This window comes from Pelophylax lessonae (genome assembly GCF_965119305.1).
Source record: "Pelophylax lessonae genome assembly, chromosome: 1".
NCBI classification, from domain to species: domain Eukaryota; kingdom Metazoa; phylum Chordata; class Amphibia; order Anura; family Ranidae; genus Pelophylax; species Pelophylax lessonae.
In genome coordinates, this window is record NC_138768.1 from 114421787 (window position 1) to 114434957 (window position 13171).

Below are 13171 nucleotides of genomic sequence, written 5' to 3' on the forward strand. Positions count from 1 at the left end.
GTATATCTCTTTGTGCATGTGTTTGAATAAACAGTTTGATTCTGTTTGACTCCAAAACTTGTACTGTCGAGTTCTTGGGGTAACTATAGCCAGATTCCAGATTCACGGATCTCGTGTTCCAGAGTTTAGAAAGCAGATTCTTGGCAGAGATACCGAGTCGGGGGTGTCCGGATTCCGTCACAGTGACTACTTGTGTTACCTGGAGTTTGGCTTCCATTTGTTATATAAATTTGCTAGTACATCTTAGGGTCCGTACACACTATAAAAAAATTTCGTTCAAAGAACTTTTGTACAATTTTCGTTTAGTGTGTACACAATTTTCTACAGCCGATTTGGACCTTCTGAAGAAAATTTCCAAGGGACAAGCTCCCACATTTTTCTCATACCGAAAATGAACGAACAATTTTCACTTGTAAGTGTAACCCACTTAACACTACTCTTCCCCCCAGAATGGAAATGCTGCTCTCCAAATGTGCCCCATGTGCTTCATTCAAAGCACTTTAATACAGAACGTGCGTTACTGGCCAGATCATCAGAGGGTAAAAAAGCCTCAAAAAAGTCTAATGCAGCCACCGCATCTAGTGATTGGTAACCTGCAGTATATATTCAATTTATGGGTTTGTGTTTAATACCACTTTAATAAGAACTTATTACAAAGAAAATTTGTTACTACTTTAAAGTTGGCTGTTGGGGCAGTTTCCGCCAAAATATTCCACATCAGAAGAGTCACACATCCAAGTTTTAATCTGATTCAGCACTTGCCACAAAACTGTAAGATGTTTGTTTACCATAAAATTGATTCTCGCCATTGATAAGACAAGTGGTGCTGTTATGGGTCATAAACTTCGAATTGCAAAGCTGTTTTCTCGTCTTTGCTTTCCAAAAGGTAAAATGATGCCAGAAACTCCAGCCGCAATAAACATAATTAACATGATAAAGTGAGATCTAGAGCACAGTCATGTATAACAAGAGCATATGTGATGTGAAATTTAAAACAAGGTGACAGAGAGTGCTACATACCAGTGTGAGCAGAAAGAGGCGAGTGGGGTCGAGGAAGGGCTGGAGACTGACTGTTGCCAATTAAACTCTTCCTATTGCTGGTCCTACAACTGAAAAGCAAAAACATGTGTTACAATCGATTTCAAACAACGCTAAATTATAATTTCTGGTAAAACAAATATAATCATGTTTATGTCCTAGGTAAATGACTTTCCCATTGGAACTGCACAGTTCAACGTGCCCTCCAAACTTGCAGTTGATTGGACAATGAGTGAGCAGCAGCACACGGATGAGGTATTTCCTCCTGTAAGTAGGCTCCCGATTTTAAGTTAACAGCAATGTGTGAAGCGATGGGGTTCCAATCAGCGTACAGTGCTGGCTCTTAAGGCTCCGTTCACATCTAGGGTTTGCTGTTTTTGCACAGGCCTTTTTTGTGCTGTAGATAAGCAGTAAAACTCCTATAATCTGACAAAAAAGAAGTGCATGTACTTTTTTGAGCGACAGGCATTTTGCTTAAGGGAAAAGATTGCTCAGATTTTAAGAGGGGTCCATAAAATGAATGGGATTTGTCTTTTTGGGCAATTTCAGAGCTGAGGCACAGACCAGAAAATCGGCCAAAAAAAGTCTAGATGTAAACGGAGCCTAAAGGTCAGGACATCATGAGCACGTAAGGATAGACTTAAACTGAAACGTTGGCCAGGCTATGAACATTATAAATGTATGTCAAGCTAATAGTTGTACTTTTCTTTTAATTTTGAGGGCGTTTCAATCCTATCTCACAAAATCCGAAGCAAAAAAGTAAAAGCTGTGGCTGGACTTTAAACATTTTCTTGAGTAGTAAATTAGCTTGCTGAAGTTTAGATATGACTATTTCTCCCTAGCTACATTGGTCCATCTTGGACCAAGGTAAGTATGCATGTGTCATACCTGTGGGATCCCTGTGGAAGCTGGAAATCACTGTGGTAGGCACCAGGGATGGGCTAAGGCGTGTTCAGATCGTACCTGCCAGGACGGCATTACTGCACACCGCAAATAATAAGCAGTGAGGCATTTCCCGGCACACAGCTGCACATACACACCCTGCCTATGATTGGCGGTGTGCAGTGGTGGCTTCCTGGTGGGTATGATCTGAACACGCCTGAGCACCATTACTACAGCAATTGCCACCATGTCGAGTGGTTGCCCTGCTGATTAGTGAACACAGGAAGTTGTTTGCTCAGCAAGGACACATTCAAAGAACACTGTGAACTCTGTGAACACTGTGAAATCAGGAGAAAGAGGGTGGGGCCAAGCTGCTTCCATAGAGAAGCTGCGCACCCATTCTAATAGGAGCGACACAAGTCGCTCCGACTTAGATTAAAGGGTCCGGAGCTTCTTTGGGGCGACCCGGAGCGACCTGCATAGACTTCAATGTTATGAAGTCCGTGCCGGCCGCTCCGAGGTCGCGGCACGCTGCTCGCACCGCAACCTCGGAGGTCGCCCCGGGAAGTCGGATCGCCCCAGTGTGAACGGGGCCTAAGGCACCGCCACTGTGTAGCACTAAAAAGAAGGAAACTTAGCCTGCTATGTAACGAGCAAACGTACATAAAAATACTGATTTGATATAAAAAATATAACACACAGATTGATAACATTATTTATACCAAGCTGATCTATTTAAACCTGTATAAAGAAAATGTTTGAAAACACTAAATATTCCCTTTAAATTCTGTAGGTTACAAAGCTGTATCTCTCGCACCTTTCTCCTGAACAGTACAGTACATTGTATCAGCTGGAATTCCATGGCTGTTGGCTTCTAGACTGGACTAAATGGCTCCTGATTTTCACATGAATTCTTTCCACCTCAGCATGATTTGAATATGAAGATGCAGTTCACTGGTTTATAAAATAATTTGGGCAGAAAAATAGCCGACCTTCAGTGAAGACCGCAGAGACAACTGCTGCTATAGTCAACTAGCCTAGTAATTAGGTTGGCTTCATGCTATGGAAGAGAAGCAAATGCTTCAGATCAGCCTCGTCCTGCCAGCTCTACCCGCCCAGGACACATGCTATGTATACTTGCATGTTTAAACAGCGGAACCTTCTTCCACATTAGTGTCAAACCGGCAATATCTAACCAGCATTACAGAGCCATGTAAATTTCCATAGGCCACATTAGAACTTGAATTTTTCTCTGTATGAATATTTCATGGGCTAAGCAAATTTCCTTATATTTATCCACTTATACTGCCGGGAAGAACAGTGACTTATCAAACATGTGATGATACAATAATTATAGATTTCATTGTCACGTCTGTGTATAAATGGCACAGACAATTTATACCAAACATCTCACATTAATAAAGATAATTATCAGTTCTTGTGCACTGCAGTATCCAGATGTGGGTAGAACCAGATGAATCAACAAACTGCAAAGGCAAAACAAAAACAATATCGAATTGCAGCAATGTAAAGAAAAGATTCATTCTTGAAAATATACATTCAGCACAGAGTTGAATTTTGCATGAAAACTCCAGACAAAAACCCAAAACCCAGCAATAAATGTGTACACGCACAAAAAAAAAAAAAAAAAAAAAAATCCTTTATTTATTGTTATATGGATTGTTTACTATTTCTCAGGGTATTTATAGCTCTTTACTTCCTTTATAATTTCCTGGCTGGAAATGGTACAACATAAAAAATAAATAAATAAATAAAAAAAACGACTGAAATCCAGACAAAACGTTAAATAAACACTTTAAAGAAAAATATGTGAGTTTTTATATACAATTGTAATTCAACCCATCCATTTTTGTGACTCATATACCTCTGCCAAGCAGCATAGCTGGCAAGGTGGCACAACTTCCTCAGAGTTGCCAAAACAACAGTGCCTATTAATAACGTAAGAGTAAAAAAAGAGTAAATACTTAGCTCTCCCATCAAGAGGCATTCATGGCTGAAGTCTCTTCCTGCAAAACTAACACTTCTGGACTTCTTCCCCCCCCACCCCCCACCACTGGACTCATGGCTTCTTTCCACCAGCAACCACATCACCACTATGTCCAGAAATGACAGAGGTAAGTGGAAGGAACCACTACAGGGGACCAAGAGATTGGGACTCTTGGAATTGACAATTTGTGAAGAAAAAATAATTTGTCAGTTTCATTGGAGCTGGGCAGGTTCACACCTGTGGTCCGTGTCCCTGTGCGACTCAGTGTGGTGCGATTTTGAGCCCATTCATTTGAACCGGCTGAAACTGCACTGGGTCGCATTTAAAGTAGTGCATGTGCTTCTTTTAAAAAATGCACTGCACCAAATCGCATAGTACTTTGGTATCATGGGATCAGGTACAGACAAACGCACTGCGTTTGCAATCTGCATGTGGGGTGTTATTGGAATATATTGGCACCTGCAGCAGATCACACACCCAGTGCGTTTTGATTGTGGTGCAGGAAACACACACAGAACATGGGTTTCCAGTACCACATTGTGGTGTGAACGAGCCCAAAGGGCAGTACAGGTATTCACATTCTTCTGAGCAAGTCAGACTTTTTGTGCACAGTTCACCGACAGCGCTGATTTAAGGAAACCAGTGATGTCACCTCCGCATCCCCAGCCTGCTGAAGGGGTAACAACACAATGATAGGTTAGCTTACACTCTTCTGTTCACCCTTTTGGATGTAGGAAAACCTGACTGATTCCTACTGATGCCTCTCCATCTCTAAATGAGTGCTGCAGTACAAGGGATGACAGAGATAAGGACAAATTCAGATACCTACTCACGTTATTTATACAAATATATTGTTTTTAAAGTATATTAGTTGGTCATAAATGAGCCTATTCTTCTCAGCAGTCAAGTCTCTAAGCTAAATACTACAACAATTCCTCAAAATACTTGCTCACTCAAAATACACAACACTGCTGGCTGCACCACTTAAGCCCCGGAAGATTTTACCCCCTTCTTGACCAGGGCCTATTTTGCGATTCGGCACTGCAGGACTTTAACGGACAATTGAGCAGTTGTGCGACGCTGTACCCAAATGAAATTGACGTCCTTTTTTTCCCCACAAACAGAGCTTTCCTTTGGCGGTATTTGATCACCTGTGCAATTTTTTGATCATGCAAACAAAAAAGAGCGACAATTTTGCAAAAATAACAATATTTTTCACATTTTTTTATATGAAATTCCCCCCCCCCCCCCCAAAAAAAAATGTAAACATCTAAATTTTTTTAACATTTTAGGCCAATTTGTTTTCTGCTACATATGTTTGGTAAAAAAAACCCGCAAAAAGCGTATTTTGGTTTGCGCAAAAGTTATTTCGTTTACTAAGGGAAAGATTTTTGTCATTTTTATTGTTTTTTTTTTAACGAGTAATGGCGGCGATCTGCGATTTTTTTTGCGGAACTGCGACATTGCGACGGACAGATCGGACCCTTGACTGACATTTTTGACACTTTTGGGGGTACCAGTGACATTACTACAGTAACCAGTGCTATACATATGCACTGTTACTGTAAAAATGACACTGGGAGGGAAGGGGTTAACTTTATTGGAGAGGGAGGGGTTAAGTGTGTCCCTAGGGGCATGCTTCTAACTGTGATTGGATGTGGCTGTGTGTGTAACAGCAGAGATCAACGGTCCTACATAGCAGGACCGTATGATCTGTGCTGTTATACAGGGGAGAATGACAGGCGGCTGTGTTTACATTAGCCGCCTACCTTTCTCCTGCTGTATCCAACGATCGCGAGTGACCGGCGGACATCGGGTCCGCCGGTCACACGCACGGGCTGCTTAGGGAACGAGCGGGGCGGGAGCGCGCCTCCGGCGGTGTGCGCTCGCCCCCTATTGGCTCACAGGCTAGTGACGTACCGGTACGTCACTTTGCCTGTGAGGGGCTGACCGCCGCCGTATATAGTCGGGCGGCAGTCAGCAAGTGGTTAAGGACAACTGCCGTGTGAACACAACGCACAGCTGGAATACATTTATATATATAAGGTGAAGAACAAAGTGCAGCAAACCTGCGCACTTTGCTTTCTGCAGTTTTATAAATAGGCCACATATTGCTGAATATCCGCTTTAAACACTGTTTATGTAACACATTAGTGTGTATTTATGAACAGATATTTCAGAAAAGCTGCAGTTATTTGTTTATCCTGCATGCCGAAGACAACATAATCGCTGGTGCCACTTGCAAGACTGATGATGCCTGTAAATCTCACATGAAGCCCAGAGCAGCTTGCCGACATTAGTTATACCCAGCAGAATTGGTCATGAAATGACTGTCTGTAAGCCATATGGGCTCATATTCAAGAAAAGATTAAAAGCTATCGAAAATTTATTTTTATAATTTTACTATAAAGCTTCTTAAATGCATCCATTATCAAAAATGTATGACTGAGAAAAATGAGCCTGCTTAACAGAGGGCAGCTTTTAACTACAGACATGTTTTTACTTTATAACATGATATTTAGAAAGGGAGCTTACGACCCATTTACATCTTTGCTGTGTATTAACACATGCGAGGTAATGTGTGTTGCATTAGGGCAGCCAATTTCATTTGGAAAAAAAAATAAAGTTTACAATGCAGAGCACCCTAATGCACATGGTCAGTTTTAATTCACATGTGCTTTGCAGATTTTTTTAAAATGATAAAATACTAGCTGTTCGAGAAAAAACACAACTATCTATTTTGCTATCTATCATATACTTTGATATCAAATTATTGAGCAGGTTTCTCTAGAACAGGGGAATGGCACAGATCTTAGTGCTCAGATTGTCTCAACAGAGTTTTACCTACACGCCTCTACAAAGCCTTTTTAATATGAATTTATAGCAATCTCTCCGTACAGCCTCAAAGCTATGAATGACATATTAAAAACAAAAACAACAAAGCTGCCAGCTATAATAAGGCAATAAAGATAGTGCTAATTACTGCTTTGGCACTAAGTGAATCTAATTTTTCCACGCTCAGACAAAAACGCTCACCACCTGAAGACATTTGTTACTGCTGTTTGTTTCCAAACATCACATTTCCCCAAAAGCAGCACTCAATAAAAAAGTGATTAATTAATGTCTGCAAGTCAATCGGTAGCAGAGAATTCTGCTCACAGATATGGCTGGGTCAGACAAAGCCAATAATGACTTCAAATTGGAAAGACAGAAAATCAGTGAGTAAGGTATCAGGTCATTAGGTAATTCCCAGGCAAGGAATTAGCACCAGTGACATCATCTATGATCTCAGATGGGTCAGCTTATCGTTCGCCTGAAAATGTCATGCAGTTTTTCTTAAAGTGGACCAGAAGAGAAAACTTTCCTATACAGAACATCTAGAAATGTTAATTGTGCCTAAGCTGTACCTTTGTTTCCAATTCCTCCCAAATAGCAGCCTTATAGCTAGATATCTGCACAGTGAGATCTAAAGCACTAATCTCACCAGATTAGGAGTAAGATTTGGTGATGTCACTACTGTCCTGTTCAGGGCTGGCCCTACCCTGGGTCCCACTGGGTCTATTGGAGCCAGGCAGCACTTGGAGAGGGGCAGCAAATTGGCTCCCAAGATTTTTTTTCCAGCAGTTTTGTGTGTCATCAATTTGCGGGTTTTTACGGGTGGCATTTCCCCATCTCATGCTGCCGCCGTAGTGCAAACTGATGAGAATGAGGAGGTGGAGTGTCTCCTCCGGGAAATGTCCATTACGTAATCATGGTGTGCGCAATGATGTCAGACATCAGCTGCATTGGAATTTTGTTGGGAAAGACTCCCATGGAGAGCCACGGAGAGACAAAAAACCCTCAGGTTCCTCCAGATGTTGCTGGGGGTTCCTTGACCTGTCTAAGGGTTTCATTCCTTCTGCTTGCCAACAATGTAACAGAAATTCTTCCTACTGACCACCAATTCTTTCATTTTAGCAGGGGTTCCCCAAGATCTAAAAATTGGCTTTGGGGTTCCATTGGGGTAAAAATGTTGGGGAAGAGTACAATCTGTAAGTGTGTCATGGTGTGCGCCATGACGTTAGACATCAGCGCACTCCATCTTACGCAGGACAGGCTGGATCTCCTAGGGTGGTGACAGACACAGTAGTGACAGGAGGACTGAGGACAGACAGTGGGCGTTTGGTGGACCGGCCCGGTGGTGAGTTATGGAAGAAGATAACAGTATATATAATATTTTCTAAATGTTATATTTATATAAAATAATGGATGTGGGGGGCCTTTTATTGGTGTGATTTTTTTCGGGGGGGGGGGAAGCATTTTATTCTTGGACCCAGGCAACACAATGTCTTGGGCCATCCCTGGTCCTGTTAACTGTTCCCCTGACTGGAGAGAAAGCTGTACTTTGAGGGCCTGCAGAGCAATCCTCTCACTGCTTCTGTGCCATTTATTCTGTGAATATGAGCTTTCTTCTGCTGGTTCTTGAGCTGCCCTTCCACTAATTTATCAAACCACCAGTCATCGGGAGGGGGCAGCTCTGAAATTAAAAGCAAAGCCCTGCTTCTCTACCCAGATGATCATCTCCACACAATGATACAGTATGCACATGGCAAGGTTAGCCAATTATGGGGAAAAGATCAGCTGCAGGGAGTGTGCGGGCAATGCTGGTGACCAGTCCTTTGCCCTCTGCTTGCCTTTTTTGGGACAAAGCTTCAAAAATACAGGTCCTCTTTAAGAAGAATTTTATGTTTTAATGTAGCAATGCCAAATGCACATCTTCTATTTATATGCAGAATTTCACACCTAACATTTGAACATTTTTAACATTAGATTTCCAAATCATTAATTTAAGCGTTACTAAACCCAGAAGAGTGCATTAATTATATCGCTTCGATTGTAAGCTCTAACGAGCAGGGCCCTCTGATTCCTACTGTATTAAAGTGTATTGTATTTGTACTGTCTACCCTCAAGTTGTCAAGCGTTGCCTAAACTGTTGGCACTATATAAATCCTATATAATAACAATATCTGGTCTTCCACAGAACATGGAAATGCAATTATTTTAGTAAATATAAACTGCTAAATACTTTTTCTCATCAGCAGTACAGGAATATAGCAGTCTAAGGACTTCTATCAGTGTCCGGCCGTGCACTGGTTAAAGTTTGTAGGAGGAGTTTTCATTCTGCTCGGATTGTCCCATGAGGCAAGACTCCTAACCCTCTGTCTGGACAGTGCTGATTGGCCATGTGCCAATCACATGCACCCTCCCGAAAAAAAACTCTAGCAATACACAGAAAACTGAGCATGTGCAGAGTGCCCCCAAGGCTCTGTTCTATCAGGAGATAGATTGGGGACTGTGGAAGAAGGGGAGAATCAGAGAAGACAAAATCAAGCAGCCTTTTTACACATTGCAGAGGATTAACCCCTTAGGTTCCACCGTGAGTATAACCAGCAAGCTTTACTGCATATACAGACTGATTTTACTGTTGTGGATTTAGTAATACTTTAACTTTCTAGTTTGGAATAAATGGACTTTCCCAAAGGAAAACCGCATATGCTGTTAAAAATTGATTTGTTCAAGAAAAATTCTCCATCCTGCTTCTTCAAATTGTTTTTTCAATTGAAAAGGAATGTCGATTTAACCCCACTATCAATTGGAAAACTAAAAATTTTAACTGGAATTTTATTATTGTATGGGCAGCTTTGGTCTAAAATCACTTGGATCATCAGAGTGACTACTGCACAGAAAAAGACTTCAAATCAAATCAGTGAACAAGGTAAGAAGGTTGTCATCTGCAAATATTTTCAACATTTTCAACACTTCAAATAGCTAAAGAGGCATGTCTGAGAGCAGTGCAAACAGAAACATTCCTTGCATGCATGCCTGGCTACATTCTGAAACGTATGTAATGACTTTGACAAACTAGAAGTGCCCAAAGATACAGCTGTCCAGCTGCTCATTTTGATGGTGGGATCGTCAGCCTCACAATTATGGACCTAGACAGCGTTGGTGCACTCTGATCCATCACTTTTTCATATGAGAAGCGTCTTGGTAAAATTCCCAGTGTTATAATGAGATCTGCATTATCCTTTTCTACTGGGTCAGATTGCCCCTAATACTAATGGAAATCTGGCACATCAAATGTCTTTATTAGGTTGTTTATGGCTATGTCCGTAACACAGCACAAGTTTGTACCACTCTTGGTATACGCCTAGTGTCCTGCTTGGATAGAATCATAACAATCTATGTTTTATGCTGCTTAAAGTGGAAGATATAAAGTGTGGGAAGCAAAAGAAGGTCAGATGATGTAATTTAAAAAAAATTGCTCAATTCTCCCTTCAGCACAGTCGGTGTTGATGGGAAAATCCTTCCTGCGGTGCCATTGCATACTTGCCAACCGTCCTTTTTTTGCCGGGACAGTCCCGGCAAATTGGAGCCTGTCCCGGGTAATTTACATTGTTCCGGCAAGCGCCCGTTAATCAAGCTGCCTATAAATGCTCGTTACGGGCAGCTGATGCCCGTAAAAAAATGGTTGCGGGCTGACATCGTAACTGCGTATGTGCCGTTCCAAAGCCTGCCGGGCTCAAGAACGCTCGTACAGGCTCAGCCAGTGGGCGCATGTGCAGTTATGTAATGGCACCGCCTTGCGCCATTTTTAAATCAAAGGCACTCGTTCTTGGCAGCGCCTCCCCTGCGCCGGCCGCCACAGCAGAGTAGAGAAGGACCCCTGGAGTGCCAGTTCACATTTGTGCGATCACAGAGATCGCATGTAATTCGAAGCGCACTGCTCCTAAAATTACATGCGATGTCTGTGCGGTGCAAATTCAGCCATACAGTTTGTATGGCGGAATTCGCACTGCAATCGCACTGAAACACGCACAGGACCCATTTTTTGGTCCACAGGAGAATCGGATCACATGGTGGTCCACACTAGTGCGATCCGATTCTGTGCGAACTTTCAGATCGCACTGCGATATGATCTGGGGGTGTCGTTAACTTTTAATTGACACCCCCAGCGTATCGCATATGGCAGTATGAACTGCCAGGGGTGTGGCTGCGATGCGGGAACGCTGTATATTCGCAGCGTTCCCGCATTGCAGAAATGTGAACCGGCACGGAGAGTGAAGACACATTCACAGACATGAAGGTAGGTAGGGTGAAAGCAACAATCTTATGTGCAAAAATATCTGGTAACATGACATGTCAATAAAGTGTCAAATGTGCTCAGTTGTGAACATACAAAAAATGTAATATGTAAATATAAAGTGCAAGGTGTAAATAAGTACAATAAAACCTAATTATACCAGATGACATTTTTTGTATGGTCACACCTGAGCACATATGACACTTTAGAATTGCAGGGAATTGTGATGAGAATTTTAAACTTTAAGCATAAGTAGTACAGCTGAATGGGAGAATTATTCCAACTCTGCTACTTTGGCATTAGGTTTGAAATTCCCTTTTCAATTTCCTGTAATTCTCTCTTTATTGAGTAGACCATATAATCTGATAAGTAGGCGGAGATTAATTATGTGGAGTGGGCGGAGCTTCAGGGAAGTGGGTGTGGTAAGTAATTGATAGCTGTGCTGCAAAGTGTTCCTGGAATTTTTTTTCAAATGTTGGCAACTATGCCATTGTGTTCTCCCGGCAAGGGGGCACGGGGAGACGACACAGAGATTACTGCTAGGCAATATTTGCCTTCTAAAAATGCTGGTTGTACCAAAGTGGATTGAGTTGGGTACAATCAGCCTTTCCATAGTTTAATCGAATCTCAGCCTGTTCAGCAGGGACTGGTGGAGATTTAATCCATCCATGGCCGGCTTAAAGGCCCATGCAGCTTTTAAAAGCCTTCACACCAGCATGTTATTACCGTCAAAGCTATAATATAACCCCCCACCAACATGATGGGCTGCCTTACTTTCCTTCAATCTACATTAAACACTATGGTGACCAATAGAGATGGTATAATGGTATCCACTCTCTTTTTTTTCTTTAAAGCCCGAAGCGTGTGAAATCACACTCAAAAAAGACTTAGCACCCGGTGCATAAAAAAGTGCACACACGCAAACGTGAACACACAAAAAACTGCACAGGGTGTGCGAATGGTCTGGCCTCCGAAGAGGTTGGACCTATACCTTGATCCCCCGGGGCGTAAGACTCCTGACAGGGACTGAGGTACTTCCTATGGTTTGCCTGGCCGAAACCTGGCAAACCCCGTTCTCCAGGGGGACTGCCGAAACAGCCCACCCCAAGTACTGGGTGGGGCTCCCCCGAAGGGAGGGCGAACTAAGCCAAAAGGCCATGTCCACCCCCCCCCCCCCCAAGACTTTCAAGGTAGGCCCAGAGACCCACACCATACTCGTCGTGCAGAGGAAGAAAAAGGTGATAGTGCAGTGACACACAACAAAGAAAAAAGCACACACAAACAAAAAGGTGGGGAAAGGGAAGTGGAGAGGTGAATTAGTGCCCTTGTGAAAATACAAGGGCAGGCCTTCCGGCCGGAATAAAAGTTCCTCTGGTCGAAGCCAAAAGGCCTTGCCCAAGAGGCAGGTGCAGAAAAAGTGTGCAAGTGCAGTGACATGGTGCCGAAAAACTCAAGGCGAGCTGCCCCTCACCAGTGAGAATTAAGGCACCCCTGGGCTGCCACCCCAGGGGCACATACACTTCGGGCTTTTTCTATCCCGGCCCAATGGCCAGACCGAGTGTAGCCCTTACCTACCAGGAGGTTTGGAACATGGACAGCTTAGAGAGAACCTGCCTTCAACTGGGGACAAGCCTTTTGCAAGGCCAGATTCAACCCAGGAGGAAAGGCCCTCCCACCGCCATCCTAATTCCTCACCAATTACATCCAGGAGCAATGCAGACCGGCCTCCACGACGAACCAGTCCTCTTGCTCCCTTCAAACTGGTAGGGGCGGACCCATTCAAATCAGAAGGCAATGGACCCCTCCGGCTTTCTCTGATGTGGCTTACTTCCCAGTCCCCCGGTTGTTCCGGAGCGCCCTGGTTCATTTCGGCCCCCACCGATACTAACCATCAGGTTCCATACCAACTGATAAGAACAGATACTACACTTGATCTTAGCCAAAAGGCCGAGAAGCGATCCACTCTCTGCTTTAATTGGTGCTTGCATATCTTTTTTTTCCTCTTTGATCTGACAGACTCTTTAAGGCTGGGTTCACACCTAATACAGATGTGGCTCACAGCAGGGGTCCGGTGCATCCCTGTTCTCCATTTCAGGGATGAATCAAGCCCAAATTTTTAC

General features: G+C 43.1%; 1 protein-coding gene across 6 annotated transcripts in view; it reads right to left on the reverse strand.

The window, feature by feature from the left end:
* MAST4 (microtubule associated serine/threonine kinase family member 4) overlaps positions 1-13171 on the reverse strand; it is a 933584-nt gene that overhangs the window by 207427 nt on the left and 712986 nt on the right. For all 6 annotated transcript variants that reach the window (XM_082272235.1, XM_082272234.1, XM_082272236.1 and 3 more), the window contains one exon: positions 1021-1109. In XM_082272235.1, the coding sequence (XP_082128361.1) occupies positions 1021-1109 (89 nt within the window). The remainder of the gene's footprint in view (positions 1-1020; positions 1110-13171) is intronic.